Raw genomic sequence first — 19,097 nt, forward strand, 5'->3', positions numbered from 1 at the left:
ATTGCCCACGCTGGCTCCTTGTGTTTCGAGTAATTCTGATTCCTTGCCATAAACTCTGACGTCATATTACTGATAGTTCCATACGCATCATTTTTCAACCGAGTTGATGAAATTCTGGTCTCCGTTCACTTGTACCTGTACTTAGTATTACTATAAAATTAGAAAGACATGAAATTAGTTGCGAGATTTTCTTGCATTTCTAATGTCTCACCTTGCAGTATGTCCTTTACAAGGCCATGTCAACTATGTACATATGAGTCAACAAAGTCTCTTTTAAGGAAACAGATTAGGGTATGACATTTTAGTTTTATTAACTTAACTAAGCTATAATTTTGCATTGAGCTTGGCGAGTTATTTTAACTTAAATAACTACTAGGATATGACATTTCGGTTTTATTAACTTAATTAAGCTATAATTTTGCATTGAGCTTGCGAGTTATTTTAACTGAAATAACTACTAGGATATGACATTTCAGTTTTATTAACCTAACTAAGCTATAATTCTGCATTGAACTTGCGGATTATTTTAACTCGAATTAACTTTATGATGAAAGTGTTAAAAATAGATTAGGAATGCTAAATATATAGGCCTCCTTTTACTATCTTTGAAATTCCAGCAATTGACAAAATTTGTATACCTATGTCATTATAATCTGAAATCATTGAATGCCCCAGCCAAAGTCATTAGCAGCTCCAAGTCTATTACACTTTTACTTTCCAAAACACAAGGCTGGCTAAAACTATTAAGCTAAATTGACTAAAATCGGTCAACAGGTGACAGAAACATATCTTCCTTGGAATGACTTTTAAAGCATAATTCATTATAGTATAAGTAATGACAATTTTTCATACCATCAAACAACAGAAACATTTAAGCATTTAAAGATGAAAGTTTAATAATAAATGAATACTTATTCTATTAAACTGATTTCGTTGTTAAGTAACTTAAGGCTATTAAGAACTATCAAAAATTATTTGGATTAAAAAATATTTACTTTACAGGAGAAACTCAAAACAATTAGGCGTTTTTTTAACCTTATTTATTTTAGATCTAAATCAGTATTTCAAAGCATCTGAAATTAGGTATTTTGACGCTACGATACTGAAGTAGATTATTTTTAAAAGTAGCTTTTTAAAAAAAATCAGCTTTTTTTTTTTTTTTTTTATTTTAAACTCTGCAATAAAGGAACGCTTAAAACAATTTTCACGTCTCATGAAACACCCATAAAAATGTATTTTTACTAATTGTTATAACAATAATTGGAGGGAGACTATACTAATCTAAACTTGGATACTTCATCAGTTAAGTTTTATTAATGGGAAAATTCTTTCCGAGTGCTTGAAAAGAAAATAATGTTAAATCTCAAATAAAAGATAATCTATAGAATTTTTGTCACTGTGGTTTAATATATGTCAACCAAACTAAGTAAGCTTTAATAGGCTAGTATTTTAATAAATAAAAGTGGAAAATGAATGAAAAAATTTAATTATCAGACTATAAAGAATAATTACATTGTTTAAATACTAAATAAGCGACATTTAATTGCATAACTACTGCTAATTATAAAAACAAATCCAATTCAGCAATTTCAATTTAGTCCCATAACCATTATACTGATTACTAATATGACAGACGACAAATAGGTAATAATGTATTATTTTTTTCCCTCTATACAACAGTAAAAAATGTTACTTAATTAGATAACTTATTTTTCATTCTAATCAGAAACAAATGGCCCTTAATCAGAATCATACTCTCATCATATATTCACTTAATTTTTTTTTTTTTTTTTCTTAATGTTCTACAAATTCTCATTTTCAAGTAAATATGGTAAGTGATTTATACTATATGTACCCATGTTAATTAATAACTTGTACAAACATGTGCACTGTTATTGTAATTAATTAAAGATATTTTAACACTGCATAATATATAATTCAATACAGAATAATCAAATTCATGTCAATTAATAATGATTTTAGTAAAAACAAGTAGAAAAGCTCTGTTTCTGTAGCCATGTATATAATATATGATTAATCTCTTATGAATTACATTAATTGTATAAATGTTTATAAAACTTATCAGTTTGATACATTATATATTAAATGAAGTAGATATTTTATCTGAAAATTATAAAAAATAATATGTATAACAGCTTTCAAGATATTCCATTCAATACTGTTTCATAACACTTCAACACCATTTATTCACATTTAAATTTTTAAATAAACATTGCTTTAATATATCAAATATGATACAGTGGGCTGCCAATAACACTTCACTCAGATTTCATATTTGATACATTATGTCAATAAAGTAAAACTACAGCATTCCATATATATATCATCTTGAGACTGAAAGGATTAAATCTTGACTTAGTGACTGTCAGGGAAACACTGAAAAATATTGTTGAATAAAGAATCTGTTTTAATTCAACTTTGAACATGATATTCATAATAAAATGCTTGGTATTTTCTGATTATCTGCAGCCCTACAAAAAGTCTCCCACTCATTTGTGACATTATGATTTATCATTTGTGACATTTGATGTTTAATAACTCATAAAATAATAAAGATAGATTAAATTTAATAACATAAATGGTTAGATAGACTAAAAAAGTTTCATGACCCTTGTCAATGAACTTCCACGTGTGCCCCCTTCATCGCACGGAGAATATCAAGTCGATATTTAATTTCACGCCAGGTACCGGCAAGCACGTGTTGTGGTGTATGCATTCTCCTTAATATCCGGTTGAATAAAACATCACATACAAAAGTACTAGAACAAACACATAAAAAGTAAACATAACATTCCATTAGTGCCAAAAAACAAAAGAGAGAAAAATGCAATTAATAAGCAGACGATATTTAGAAAAGTACAGATATTTAGACTGGAAAATGAAATTATCTGAAATTAACCACACGCGCAGACGATATTTACATAAGATATTCACACCTGAAAAGGAAAATATATAAGTTATTCCATCAATATAAGCCATAAGTTTGTTTAGATCTTCATTATTTTATGAGTTATTAAACATCAAAATGGGTCCGGGACTTTATAAACACCCTGTATATTAAAAAAAAAAAGGTTTGGCTATTTTCACATCTTATAAGTGCTATTCTGTTTATAAATAATAGAGGCATTTATAAGAGGGGGGAACAAAGATATATATTCCCAATACTTATATTTTTACAACCATCCAATATTGTTCAACTCTATAAAGAGAGTAAATGCAGGTGTTCTCAAATATGTAAACAGTATGTATAGGCACAAGTTGGTTTTCATCACATGTACACTCAAAATCATATTTAAAAAAAAAGGCAGTTCAGTGAAATGCTGAAACTGCGGTTGTGAATAATCACACAATACCAAATACTTTTTTTCTGTGGAGGGGCACTTGACAATGATCAAGTGCTTTTATGTTTTAAGTACAAATATGACAAATATATAACTTAAAAATTTTAAATACAGGTTAGTTTTCCATTAACTTTATGTTTTGGGCTGAAGATAATCATTAAATTGGGACTAAATTACATAAATGATATCCTTGAGGGAAAATGTGATGTGACATAAAATCTTCCAAAAAATACTCTTTTATTTTTCTAATTTTTATTGAGTATTTTTTTTTATTTTTATTTTTATTTTTACTTTTTTTTTTTTTTTTTTTTTTTTACAAAGGCTCTAGTTATAGCAAACTTCTTGCCACACAGTCAACTGTATCTAATATACATATGCATATATACAAATAATATTGAAAATCAGAGCAAATATAAGAAAGTTTTCCATCAGCTTCAAGACTCGTGCAACAATCGATTAAAGCTACTATATGCAGATTCCAAATCAAATATAAACTGTCGCACTTGACTTTCAGTTAATTCATCAGATGCAGCCATTCCAGACATAGTTTGTAACCTGAAAATAAGTTCATTACTTTAGCAAATATCAGAACAAAAAAGAATGATTAATTCAAGTACAATTTTTTTTGGCATATATTTTTATTTACTGCATAATTGCCTTTCAAGCTAGCATAAGAACTTAAAAATCTTTCATGCATATATAGCACAATAGCATATATAAGCTTAATTAGAATCATCTGTATCCGACACATTAGTTTACTCAAAACTTTAAATCTACAACCTTTTAAAGGCTTTTACAAAAAGTATTTCCTATTAAAGTGAATTATAAGTACTATTGTTTTCTTATAAAGTGAAAATTAGAAGTGATATTAAAAAGGGTCTATCTCAAATATTCTATATTTAACAAAAGAGGAAATAAAGGTTTTATATAGCAATTTTATTTAGTTCAAGAAACTAACAAATATAAACTTAAAAAAATCATATATAACTTGCAATCAAGACAATCTGTAACTGAATTCTGTCTACTTTTAATCTTCAGATTTGACATTATTTTACTTACTTTTATATGCTTCATTTATTCATTCATAACATAAAATTTTTATTTCCCATGATTCTTTCTTCATCATCCACTCATACTCATTTATTGTAACCTCTATTATTAACTTTAGTTTAAGAAGTTTCTGCATTAAGTGCAATTATTATCAATCCAAACTCTTACAAAAAATTAAGAAATGCAAGTAGAACAGACAGCTACAAGATAATGCCATCAGAGCTTTCCAATAGAAAAAAAAAAAAAAACCTATTTATTTATTTGTTTGCTTTTCATATCCTTATGAAAAATATATTATATATATTTTTTTCATTTAAACACTACCTAAAGAATGTAAAATTTAAATTTATCAAGTATCTATAATGGCACAAATGTCTGTTCTAATATAGTTAAATTTTGTATCACATTTTAACACTCTTCAAAATCAAACATATAAAAGTGCAAAATAATGTCATTGAAACTTTACAATATAAAATAATAAGTGCATTTATTTATTTGTTGGTTATATTCATATGAAAATTTATTTTCATATATATATAGGCATTTAAACATCAAAATACTACAGACCAAAGTTTTAATTTACTAGGAATTTAAAATGGTGCAAATACCTGTTGTTCTAATAGCTTTAAATTTTATACTTACTTTGCAGTACTCTTCAAAATGCAAACATATCAAAATTAGAATTTCCAGATACATAACACTAAGCATGAAACATCTAGTTACATAACTGTTAAAACAAAATACATAATTCATTCTTGTTTTTATTCAAGTACTAATTAATGCTCATTTCACTATTTGCACTTAACCATTTCAAATTACTGTTTTAAAAAGAAGAAAATTCAAAAATTTGTTATTTTTTCAACAAGAAATTTTTAATTAATTCTCTGAGTTACATGAGAACTAAAAGAAATCCCCTTATTTATATAAAACAGTACAAAGTCCAAGATCCAGAATTGTCAGGGCTTTGATGATTCCAAACTTGTGATTTTTCTGGCTATTAGATTATAACGTTGCGCGCCTCCAACTTGCACGCAACCAAGAGGTGACTGTGAAAACTTGTATAAAAGATAGAAGCTTGTGAAGGGTTTAAGTCCCTTTTTATTCAACGTAATAAATTACAATTGCGTTCTCTTGACGCTTACAGACGGTGCCAACTTAGCAGTCAAATAAAAATAATAACCTGAAAAGAAAATAAAGACAAGATTCTAACTACGAGGCTCTCTAAAATAACTAACTCACCGCGTTTTACAACACTGCTGCTAATTCAGCAGACTTGAAGCTCACTGGAACGATGACCACTACTTTCCGCCAAGCACATAGGCTGCAATGCGGGGTTCTTCAATTCTCGCTAACTACCTCCGCGCTAGCTAAGTAAGAGAATCTCTCACACCGAACTTGTTTCCTTCTATTTAAATCAGAATACTTCTGCTGATAATTTGAATCCTTGCGCGTTCTACTCAAATTTACATATTCTGGCATTGGCAGTTCCAGGGGAAAGTAAGGCTTGACAGGAAAGATAGTTTAAACTTAAAATAAATGTTAGTTAAAATAAATATAAACCCTACATTTGCCGCTGCCAGAATTTGGAAAACTTGGAAGCAGGTCCTACAAACGACCTGTTGTAAGTTTATCTAATTCTGAACTAACTGGCGAGAACCTAGTTTACACAAAAAAAAATCTTATGTAACAATTATATATTAAAATTCTGTTACTCGTTACAAAGCTTTCTTCTTACAGCAACTTTTCCTGGACTTCATCAATCAATCTTGGTCTTTCCTTCCAGCATCTGGAAGGAATAAGTATCAGTATCTTTCTACATACATTATAATTTACACTTTCTTGACACAATAAATTTTTGTTTTTAACGATTCGTTTTTCTTAGTTATTGCTTACTTCACATTCATTCAATTTTTCAAGCATTAATTTAACTTTACCCTGGCTCTCCACCGTGTGTGGTGTCAAACGGGAATATTCGTGTTTTAGTCTTACAACACTTCCCCTAACTACCATGATTTGTTAGAATTCAACAACCAAATAGACACACCTTACTCGACATTCTACAACTCAATGAGCTACTTTAATATTCTTAAAAATTCAAATGTAGGTGGAGAACCCTACAAAACACATTCATTCTAACTTCCCCCTCATTCATCTTTAAACATGCAGGCTTTCGCTCTAAAGCATGACTTTATCTACAATTTACTACTTAAATTTTGACTTCATTGCTTTTAAGCATTCACTTTTAGCATCTACAATTTTATGCTTCTAGACTAAATTCTACTTTTACATAACCTTCAAGTATTACAATTTACCATAAAATGAATAAGAGAAAATAAATTTTTACTTTACTCATTCTTCGCCAAGCTGGCGGCACTGAAACTAAAATTCTTATTAATACAAGAATACGAAGTTATTTTTATCTTCGGCCAAATTTTGGCTTTAACATAACAGAATTAGTCTTTCGACCAACAGAAAATGCTTGTTTTTAGTTTTTACACTTAAAGAAAATAATACTTTTGCCTTAGCTAAATAAAGTAAAACAAAACTAAGTCTCAACCGAGACATATTGACTTTCGTCAAAACATAGAACTTCGTACTTATGCATAACATTTCGGAACAAAAGAGAAAAATATTTATAGAAGGTTTTAACTTATCTTTGAGTTTTCGATGCTTGAAACTCCGTCATCCGTTTTTGGCAAAATTGATCCCAAGTTAGAGGTTTCATGGATGTCAATCTTCTCCTTATTGATCTCCGCATGTCGTCCACGTTGCTCTTTCTTTTGCGTCCTCTACATGCTGGCCTCTTGACGGAGTAATTGTCTGGTTGTTGGCCTTTGCGTTTCTGCCTGGGACGGCTGGTCTTGACGTCCTCCGGTCTGGAGTCCTTCTTGAATTTCTTCTGTTCCTCGTATTTTTGTGCCTCCTGCTGGCGTTTCAGTTTCCGGAACGGCGGCCTTGCTGACACCTGACTCTGTGGCCGTGTGCGCGTTCTCCTTGATGTGTAATTTCTCCTGCCATCATTTGTAGGTGGTGTTTTCGTCTTTACCATGGTTTCTTTACCCGGTTCATCTGTATTTTTATTTTTCTTAAACGCCGGAGTTTGAAAATCATTTTTTCTTTTTGATACCGGCGTCCGGGTTGTAGAAGTGCTAGGTCTCTCTTCAGTTCTCCGTTTCTTGGGTGGTGGAATAGTTGTTGCAGTCTCTGGCCCTTCTATTTCGTTTAGACTTGAGTCCTGCAAGAAACTTTTAAAGATTTCAAAATCATTTGGATTATAGTATTTTTTCACCTGGTCGGGACTTGCTTTACAGATTTCCCCTCTGTCGTTCTTAAGATATAATACTACCCCTTTGATTTCCTGAATTACATAGGGGCCTTCAAACTTTGGAGCTAGCTTTGCCATAAAATTGTCTGGGGCACTTGATAAAGAAAATTTCTGCTTCAATACTTTATCCCCAACTTTAAAATCTGCTTCACGGCGTTTTCTATCATAATATAACTTTTGTCTATTTCTTGCCGTATCCGAGGTTTTAAGCGCCTGATCAATCAACTTTTGCACATCTTGTTGTTTAAACTCCTGCTCTCTTTGTTGCACAAAGAATAATTTATCTAAAGGCGTAATTAACTTTCTGCCTAAAAATAATTCTGCTGGAGTTTTTCCCGTAGTATCATGATGTGCCGTTCTTAAAGCATAAGCTAATTCATTTATGTAGCCATCCCAGCGCTTGTGATGTGTGCTCACGTAACTGCGAATTATTTTTACTATGTTTTTATTAACTCTTTCTGCTATGTTAGCCTGTGGTCTATACGGAACCATTTTGATATGGCATATGCCAAGTCCATTGCATATGTTTTCAAATACTTGACTAATGAATTGTTTTCCGTTATCGCTAATAACTTTTATCGGTGCACCGTATTTTAAAATGTATCTGTGTAAGAATGCATCTGCGACTGTTTTGGCTGACGCGCGTTTAAGAGGAACAATTTCTATCCATTTTGAAAAATGATCTACTATTACTAAAAGAAAACGACTTTTATTTAACTCGCTCTGGGGGAAGGGACCAAGGAGATCTATTCCTAAAATTTCATTCGGAAATGTAGCGCGAATGCTATTTAAGTACCCGGCCGGGCTGTAATTAATATCATTTATTAACTGACATTGATTGCAGGACCTGACATACGCCGTTACTATTTTGTATAATTGCGGGAAATATACCGCCTCGCGTACCCTTTTTATAGTCTTTCTGACCCCGAGGTGGCCCGCTGTTTTTTTTTCATGCAACTCCCTCAAAATGCTTAATCGAAGCGAGGCTGGGATGATTGGCTTATACTCAAGATTTTCGTTTGTTGTTTTCGTATAGAATAATAAATTATCTATTATTTCATAGTTTTTTGCTGTATTTCTTATCGCATCGATATCTGTGTGCTCAAAGCTTTCGGGGTCTTTCAAATAAGCATAGATATTTCCAAATTCAGGATCAGCTTTCAGTTCAGTAACAACCGTACCTCTAGAATCTAAAATTTTTGAAGTCAACACAGCGCATTTAAGTTCATTTCCTTCGTCGTCCAGTTTTATACGAGAAAGTGCGTCAGCTACATTGTTTTCCTTACCCGGTTTATATTTTATTGTGATATTATATTCTTGGAGTTTTAAAGCCCATCTTATTAACCTGGGCGTTAGGTTTTTTCCCGAGTAAAGTCTACCAACAGCCGCATGATCCGAAAAGACTGTTACTGGCGATTTGCCGAAATAAACTCGAAATTTGTGTACAGCCATTAATACGGCTAATGTTTCTCTTTCTGTAGCTGTATAATTCCTTTGTGTCTGATTCAATGTTTTACTAAAAAATGCCAGCGGATGGTTATTTTGCATAAGAACCGCACCCACCGCATCTGCCGCAATTTCCAGGTTTTCGTCCCCCTCAGGGAATTTTAAAACAGGGGCATTAATAAGCGCTTCTTTTAATCTTTCAAAAGCTGTGTTAGCTTCCGCTGTCCACGTAAATTTACTCTTTTTTCTTTTGATTACTAAGAGTGGTTCAACAATATTAGCGAAATCTTTTATGAAAGATCGATAGTAAGAACATAATCCAAGGAAAGACGAAAGTTTCTTGGCGGTGTTGGGCGGTGGGAAATTCTTAATAGCTTTTATTTTTGAATCTTGCGTTTCTATACCCTTTTGTGAAATTTTATAACCGAGATATTTAAGTTCTTTAGTTGCGAACTTGCATTTTGAGGCGTTAATTGTAAGACCGGCCTCTTTTAATAATTTAAAAACTTGCTCGAGGTCATTAATGTGTTGTTCCAACGTACTATTCGTTATAATTATATCATCTAGATAAATTAAAGTTGATTTTCCTAGGACAGGCTTTAGAACAATGTCCATAGCTCTCTGGAATGTTGATGGGGCCCCACACAACCCAAAGGGCATGCGTAAAAATGCATAAGTGCCCGATTTTGTTATAAACGCGGTTTTGTGTATATCTTCTGGTCTCATAGCTATTTGATAGTAGCCAGACGTTAAGTCCAAAGTAGACATATATCTTGTCGATTTGATCTGTCTAATGATCTCGTCTATAACCGGCAAAGGGTAAACTGGAAATTTAGTGATACTATTTAGTTTTCTATAATCGATAGCAAACCTCCAAGCCCTTTTATCTGAAGGAGGAAACTCGTTCTTTTTGCTACATAGTACGACTGAACTCGCGTACTCACTATTTATGGGCGTTATTATTTTATTCTTTAACATCTTCTGAATATGTTCTTCGATGATTAAGTCTTTTTGTTTATCATAGCGATACGGTTTAGTCCTACAAGGTTTTTCGGCATTTAATTGAATCTTGTGAGTCACGATTTGACAGTTTCCTGGTTTTTCTGAAAACAAATGAGAAAAATTACTCACCACTTGCTGTATTGCTTTACTTTCCTGGTCATTCAAATGGCTAAGGTCCAATTCAGGTGTCTCCACAGGTTCCACCACCCTCTGGTCCATCTCCAGCACCACGGAACTATCTTGAAAATTTAATTTGGCCCTCGCGGCCCTTAAAAAGTCCATACCTAAAATAAGAGAGTGTTGCAGGTGTTTCACCACAAAAATTAATACTTTGAGATTTTCCTCTTTTACCTGTACGTTTAATGATAATTTCCCGATGCAGTGACATGTTTTTCCTTGCGCCGCTATAATTTCCGTATTTCTGGTTTTAAATAGTCGTATCCTATAAAAATTCTTTTTGAAGAACTTTTCACTCATGAAATTTCGTTCTGCTCCTGTATCGATGAGGGCTTTTACTGGTACATCGCCAACCAGGACTTGTATAATTGGTAGCTGTGAGTTTTTTACGATGACTGTATTTAAATGTCTATTTGAGGGTTTTTTTAAAACTTCCGGGGTCTGAACCCTCCCTTTCACAGGCCCCTCTAGTCGTTTAAAGCTTTCCTTTCAATCTGTGTATTCTGGGTACGCGGATGCTTATTTTCAAATTTTCTTTTTGGGCCTTGACCTTCGAGTTTCGATGCGTTAGCTTCATAGTTCTTTCCCCCATATGAGCGATTTCCATTTCTGGTTTCCTCCTTCCTTCGGGTATGTTGAGAATATGTTTCCTCTCTCGCTTTTTCCACTATTCTGCGATTTTGAAACTTCACCGCCAATTCGAAAAGTTCCTGCAATGTGTTTGGGTTTCTAATTTCAAAGTAGTCTTGGACAGCGGGTAACAATCTTGGTAATATTATTTCAATAATCTCCGCATCGGGTTTTTTCCCATACAGCATATCCGTTAGCTTGATTTTTCGTAAAATAAAGTCCGTCAAATCTGCTGTATCCCGTTGATAGAAACTATATAGCTCGGCTTCCAGCCGTGCGCGATCTTTCACTATGGGGAAGGCCTTTACTAACGATTTTTTGAAATTTTCAAATGTATACGTCGGGCTTCCAAATTCACCTAGAAGAAATTTGCCTATATTTTTCCACCATAGCGCGGCCTGTCCTCTTAGTGCTGATGTGGCGATGGCAACTTTTTGTCTTTCAGGCACAGGGTAGAGCCGAAAGTGGTTTTCTATACCTTCGAGAAATACCACCACCGAATTTTTTCCGTCGAAATGGACGTTTGGCTTGATTGATGCTCTCAAAGTCTGGACCAGGTATCCAAATCCTTCTAACTGCGTTGTCATTTCTTGGTGTTGTCCAGCGGCTTCCATCCAGTTTTCGGCCATTTCAGTTCGATAAGTGTTCGGGCGCCAATATAACGTTGCGCGCCTCCAACTTGCACGCAACCAAGAGGTGACTGTGAAAACTTGTATAAAAGATAGAAGCTTGTGAAGGGTTTAAGTCCCTTTTTATTCAACGTAATAAATTACAATTGCGTTCTCTTGACGCTTACAGACGGTGCCAACTTGGCTGTCAAATAAAAATAATAACCTGAAAAGAAAATAAAGACAAGATTCTAACTACGAGGCTCTCTAAAATAACTAACTCACCGCGTTTTACAACACTGCTGCTAATTCAGCAGACTTGAAGCTCACTGGAACGATGACCACTACTTTCCGCCAAGCACATAGGCTGCAATGCGGGGTTCTTCAATTCTCGCTAACTACCTCCGCGCTAGCTAAGTAAGAGAATCTCTCACACCGAACTTGTTTCCTTCTATTTAAATCAGAATACTTCTGCTGATAATTTGAATCCTTGCGCGTTCTACTCAAATTTACATATTCTGGCATTGGCAGTTCCAGGGGAAAGTAAGGCTTGACAGGAAAGATAGTTTAAACTTAAAATAAATGTTAGTTAAAATAAATATAAACCCTACAAGATCATTAAGTATGATACCATTACACGCCGAACAAGCACTAATTTAGAAGTCAAACAACAAAAATCAGCATTATATTTTCAAATTTTCACAGGACAGATTTTTATATTTTCGATGGTTTTACAGAACCATCATCCTCAGCTGCAAAAGTCACCCACCCAACATTATTAATCAAGCAGTTAAAAAATTCTCATCTTAACACACCAAAAGGTACACTCTTGTTTTGGGAGATTATAAAAATTCTGTTGTCATTCCCTTCTTTCCATCAATTAGATATAAAGTTGCACATATTTTACAGAAATTTAACTTTCGGGTCGTTTATTCTCCCATCAATAAAATTCTACGTTCCATACTCAAGGACCCCATTCTGGATTTGAATTCCTGGGGTATTTACAGGATTCCTTGCCAGTGTGGTTTAATTTACATTGGTCAAACTAAAAGAGCCTTAAAAATTCATGTTAAGGAACATGAGGCATATGTTAGAAAAAAAGAAACACAAAAGTCTTCTGTTGCTCAGCACTGTTGGTCCGAAAATCACACTTTCAATTTTTCTGCAGCCAATATTACTCAAAAAACATCTTCTATTGGTGAACTGGATTTTCTAGAGGCATTTCAAAAAAGTCATTCTGTTATAGTTAACGACCCTAATTCCTATCCATCTTTGCCTTCAGCCTTTAAAAAAATTATGTTTTGGTTCTGGTTTCATCAACAGATGGTGCCAGTAGCTTGATGCTTGTCCGTTCTTTCTCATCTAATCACTATATCTTATCTTGTTCTTTTGCAGCTGAGGATTATGGTTCGGTTAAACCATCGAAACTAGTCCTGTGAAAATTTGAAATTATAACGCTGATTTTTGTTGTTTGACTAAATTAGTATTAGAACATTAGTTAAAAACCTAGTAAGATGATATGTAAAAATTTTAAATTAAAGCTATGAAACAGTAGTTTATGAAATAATGAAGCATTTATGATCTTAACGGAATCAAACTTTACAAAAAAAGCTCAATATTTATTTGCTTGCTTTACTGAACATTTCTTTCAGTGTAAGCTGTTTACGTTATTTCATTTCTTATGCTAATACTTTCCCTTCAATTCTAGAGAAAGACAGTTTCTAGACAGTTCCACTGCACAAATCCTGTAATTGTGTCGAGAATTCTGACTTATTGAAATTTTTTCACTTTTAACCATCTCTCTGTAATTATTCCTTACACTTGTGCAGTCCTGTAGCATTTACACATGCAAAGATTGTTAGTCTTGCTTTAAGTCTAGTTGGAGCCTTTCCTGCAGAGGCAGCAAAGGCTGCACAGATTGCTAGAAAAGAGCAGTTTAGCACTGTACATTTGTTCTGGAGAAAAGTTTTCACTATTAATGAGTTCAATGAATTTATCTCCAATCTAGATATTATTTTTCACTATTAATAAGTTCACTGAATTTATCAGGAAATAGTTCAGCTGCTTCACCTGAATTCAGCTTTTTCACTTGAAATTTTTAACTACCTGGTAATTTGGTTAACCAACCAGTTGAATATATGCATTCGGTTTTTACATTCATTTAATCAAGGAATATTTTAGCTTGAGCAATTTGCACTAGATCTATCAATGGAATGCCTTCATTGTGATGCTGTTTCACCCATCCAATCAGCAGACAAACGATTTTTCTGTTATTCATTGCACATAAAGTAATGGAATCCACATAAAATTCAAACAGTTCCTTTTAGCATTCCCCCCTTTTGTCATAGTTTTAGTTTCCAATGCCATACTCCCCACATAATTTTGAGAAGGATATATCTTTATACATTCCACTTTTTCCTTAATGGACATCAAAACATGCTTTCACTTTGTAGATCCTGCTGCATCTCCTGAATTTTAACTTAGCTTAAAATTTAAATAGTGCCCATGCATCATGAGACTGGCTGGTGTTGGATATTTTGTGGCCCAGTGCACTCTCTGCCAGTCCTAAATTCCTATTAATTTTGCTGTTTCTGATGGTGAAAATTTTGCTGTTTCTAACTATTTTAAAATTAAAAATAAATAAGTAAATAAAATCTGAAAGCTTTCAGATTTTACAGTATGCCCAAATGGGCCTTCCCCCTTTTTTAACATTTTGCATGTTACCTTTATTTATTAAATATCATGTTCTTCGCACTTAAACCAAACAGCAATATCGCAAAATAATTTAAAATGAGCATATCTTTAGAATTTCCAATACATGGTCTCTCGTGCTGGAGATAATTTTTTTGGGGGTACAGTGTTGCCATTGCTTGCTTATAGATAATAAAACAAATTTCAAATTAGGGCTTCAAGGTGCCCATATTCTGGTGGAAATGTACGTTATTCAAAATTTGATGGCTCTAGGTACTGTTGTTTTTTCATAATGCAAGAAACATACATACATTTATGCAGATTCTTCATTATTTAATTTCTTTAAATATACAGGGTTCTAATATTTGGTGGCAACAATTTGAAAGGTGATGCAAATGCAAGTCAATGCAAAATGCCATAACGAAATGAATAGTCTTTATGGGCAAATTGCCCCTTTGGAATAAAAATCACAAAATATCACATAAGTTATATAAAATAATGAAATTTAATTATGTGGCCTGACACATACTAGAAGCTGTCATGCAATTACTTTCTTCTTTCATCTCAGTTGATCTTGTATAGGAGGTTCTATAACCAAGTCATGATTTTTCAGGTTTGGGATAAAGTTTTTTAAAGGTTTCCCATTTCAGGAAAACTCATTCAGCTTCAGCATTATTAATTGCTATGGTCTCCATATCGATTAAAGCTTTCTTTGCACTACAGTCAAAAGTTGTTATTCTGGACTCGTCTGGACTTCGGCGATTCCGGATTATCGATTTTTCCGGATTATAGATCATCAGTTTAAATCGCGTAAGATGGCATGCAGAAATTCTAAAATTAAAAATATGAAACCATAATTTATGAAATAAAGAACAATTATGATCTAAAACGTATCAAAATTTACAAAAAAAAGCTTAATATTTATTTGTTTACTTTATTAAACATTTCTTTCAATGTAAGTTGTTTAAGTTGCTTCGTTTTATGTGATAATACTTTCTCTTTAATTCTATAAACAGACATAATTTTTTGTTCAGTTACAAAGTTCCACTGTTCAAGTCCCGTTAATTGCTGTGCCGAGAATACCGACTAACTTGTCAATCGAAATTTTTTCGTTTTCACTAACCTCTCTGTCACATTCTTCATGTCTTTATCCATTTTTTGCAGCAATTCCACTTTTTGTTTGATGGACATCGAAACATACTTTCATTTTGTACGATGCTTTGGGAGCTCCAGAATCGGAAATTCTATTTGACATAATCGAAATTTCAAGTTTACTTTTATAGTATTGCTCTTACAGTCTGCAAAAAATAATAAGACGGATCCAATTCGAAAATTAAGAAACAACACAATCATCAATATTGAATTAGAAATTAGATATATTGAAATAGATAATTTTAGCTTATACTGTCCGTTGTACATAAAACGCGCACGCGAAAATGTATTCTGCGCTTGCGCACATGCAAATGCGCAGTCGTAAGAGGTCTTACGCGCACGCGTAAACGCCTATGCGCATGTGTCAACACGGCGCATGCGCAGAAAGTTTTTAGCTTTGAGGTCCGGATTATAGATCATTCCGAATTATTGGTGTCTGAATTAACAACTTTTGACTGTATTGGGAATTTCATTATGCAGTCTTTAAAGCCATCTCAAGGAAATTCTGAAATCATACCAAACATGTATTTTTCTTGGAATACATCAAAATTAAACAAAAAGAACAAGGTCCTCACATATTAAGAGATATATTTAACAAAGGCTCAGTTTAAAAGTTCCGCTGGTTACAGTTAGCATTTACATCCACAGATGTTGATTTTATTCAGTACAGTCAAAAGTCTTTAATCTGGACTCGTCGGGACTTCGGCGATTCTGGATTATCGATTTTTCCGGATTATAGATCATCAGTTTAAATCTGGTACGATGCCATGCAGAAATTATAAAATTAAAAATATAAAACCATAATTTATGAAATAAAGAACAATTATGATCTAAAGGGTATCAAAATTTACAAAAAAAAAAAAAAAAAAAAAAAAAAAAAAGAGCTTAATATTTACTTGTTTACTTTATTAAACATTTCTTTCAATGTAAGTTGTTTAAGTTGCTTCGTTTTATGTGATAATACTTTCTCTTTAATTCTATAAACAGACATAATTTCTTCTTCAGTTACAAAGTTCCGCTGTTCAAGTCCTATAATTGCTGTGTCGAGAATACCGACTAATTTGTCAATCGAAATTTTTTTGTTTTCAACAACCTCTGTGTCACTTTCTTCACTATTGGAAGCGAATTATAATGACGAGGAATTTGATTTAAATCATATCAAAGACGGAGTACATCAAGATGAAATACTACATTTAGTAAGGAATTATAAGCCAAATAAAATAAAAACATCTGCCCTGAAGATAAGGAGAGTGCTGACAGATCAATTTCCCATTCATTGCGTGCCGCGGCGTCCCCCCCCCCACCGCAGAGCAGTGTGAAATTGATAAACAGATTTCAGAATGGTTAGAGAAAAAAAGGATATGCCTTTATCCATTTTTTGCAGCAATTCCACTTTTTGTTTAATGGACTTCGAAACATACTTTCGCTTTGTAGATCCTTTACATATTAGTAAATATATATCGGAAATTCTATTTGACATAATCAAAAGTTCAAGCTTACTTTTATAAAATTGCTTTAACAGTCTTCAAAAAATAATAAGCCGGATCCAATACAAAGATTAAGGAACAACACAATCTGCAACATTAACTGAATTAGATAATTTTAGCTTAGCTTATACCGTCCGTTATACATTAAACACGCATGCGTAACGTATTATGCGCATGCGCAGACGCATATTCGCAGCCATAAAGGTCTTATGCGCGTGCGTAAACGCCTATTGACGAGACGCATGTGCAAAAAGTTTGTGGCTTTGAGGTCCGGATTATGGGTGTCCGAATTAACGACTTTTGACTGTATTAGGATCCTTAAATCATTCTGCCAGTCATTTCAGTGTTCATATTAATAGGTCAGGATTCATATCGCAAATATGCAGCTTTCAGATCCTCAAAGAGATGCCAACTACTCTAATGGATAGTCAACATACTCAATATTACCCTGGATTTATATGAATGTAAGTCATATCAGCATTCATGATGATAGGTTCAGGATCCATATCCACAATATGATGAGTATTTATATCAACAGATTCTTACGTAGATGTCAATAACAGTCGTTATTACTAATAAACAGGTTAAATGCAAAATTACTTTACGTTGTTGGAAAATTTCCTTATTGACTGATAGTGTTACATGAAATATGGAGAACTGTCATCGATTCTGTACCACAATTCTGAGAGTGGTGATTCTGCTTCAAGCAATCCAATAACTTATAAAAAGGTCAATGAAAGCTGCTGTCATTTACATATATTAAAAAAACTTAAGATAGGTTTCTAATTAATAATAAAATTTTAATTATCCACAAAAGTACTGTAAGTATATGAAATATTTACAAAATTACTTCAGTGAATTTTTAAAAAATATTTTCCCTCTTTTCAGATGTTAGTTTCTTTTTTTAGATGCCTGTTTTACATATTGGACACCAATAAATTTTTTAATTAATTATGTCCATTTGGATCCCAAAATTTAATAAACATTTGAAGTCATTTCAAATTTCAATACTTTTCATTATATTTTTACACTGGCATAATTTTCCTAAATTTTATAAATTCTTTTCAATTAAAAAAAAAAAAAAAAAAAAAAGAGAGAGAGAGAGAGATGAACATTAAAGTTATATGAAATAATGTTACCATTCATGTAATTTCTGTTTTCCCTCAAAATCTGCAGGTACCAAAGTAAGCCTGCACATAGTGTCATGGAGTTCCCTCAGATCTGGCTGAAGCTATAAAAAATGAGTAAAATATTATTTGAGATGAAATTGCATTTAGTATACAATAATATCCTCAAGTTACATGACAGGACAAGCTTGTGAAAAGCATACAAATAAGATTTACAACAAGTCAGAGTCTAAATATACAGTTTATCAAAAAAGTATTCGACTTTACTAATCAGTGTCTTTAAAATGACATAAAAAGATTATTCTGTGATTATTTATTGTTAACCTTGTTTTATTGTAGTACAGTAGGAGCCCGAAAACTTGGCCTAATGTGGACCAAAGGGCGGCCAAATTTGTGAAAATTGTGGGTTATCAGGTAAGGTTTTAAAATATATGAGTGTTTCCTCAGAAAATACATAAGTATTGGTTGCTTGCAAATACAACAGTTTACAAAGAATTCAATACTGTAACTCAAACTTAAACTATCAAAATACCCTTAAACAGAAAAGCAAGTACTTTTTGAAAGCATAGAACTTTTACCAATGAAATTTAATGAATACATATTGTACAGCAATTTTTATGAAGGCATAAAGCTCTCTATAATGAAAACTAATTTGGTGACTTTGCAAAAGGTGGCTACTTTTTTTTTTAAGAAATGTGTAATGTCCTGTTGTTTTCTGCACTACACTCTGCATTTTGCTGCTTCATCACCAAGACGACAAAGGGACAGTAAGTCTATTACCAATGCACCTTGTTGTTCAAATTACTGTAAGGAGGTTTCAGCAGCCTTTAGTCCTGTACTATGTGATATTTTACGGGCTTGTATGGTCGAGTCCTTAAAGTCAACGTTTTCATCATTTTCCAGCATTTCTTCATTAACTCTGATAGCAGTAATAATTTCTGCATCAGACATTATGTCTTGCTCAGTATCATTCTGGAACCACTGTTCAATGTCATTTTCATCAGCTGCTGCACATCCAGGAATTCTTTTCAGGAGGTCAA

General features: G+C 32.8%; 1 protein-coding gene across 2 annotated transcripts in view; it reads right to left on the bottom strand.

The window, feature by feature from the left end:
• Positions 1–3,624: 3,624 nt before the first annotated feature.
• Positions 3,625–19,097, bottom strand: part of Vps28 (vacuolar protein sorting 28) — a 96,643-nt gene continuing 81,170 nt past the window's right edge. For both annotated transcript variants that reach the window (XM_085820545.1, XM_085820544.1), the window contains 2 exons: positions 18,070–18,161; positions 3,625–3,917 (listed from right to left, as the gene is read on the bottom strand). In XM_085820545.1, the coding sequence (XP_085676671.1) occupies positions 3,797–3,917; positions 18,070–18,161 (213 nt within the window). In that variant the 3' untranslated portion in view covers positions 3,625–3,796. The remainder of the gene's footprint in view (positions 3,918–18,069; positions 18,162–19,097) is intronic.

This window comes from Stegodyphus dumicola, chromosome 7, assembly GCF_044657685.1.
Source record: "Stegodyphus dumicola isolate Sdum_Otavi_A_Nest chromosome 7, ASM4465768v1".
Classification (NCBI taxonomy): domain Eukaryota; kingdom Metazoa; phylum Arthropoda; class Arachnida; order Araneae; family Eresidae; genus Stegodyphus; species Stegodyphus dumicola.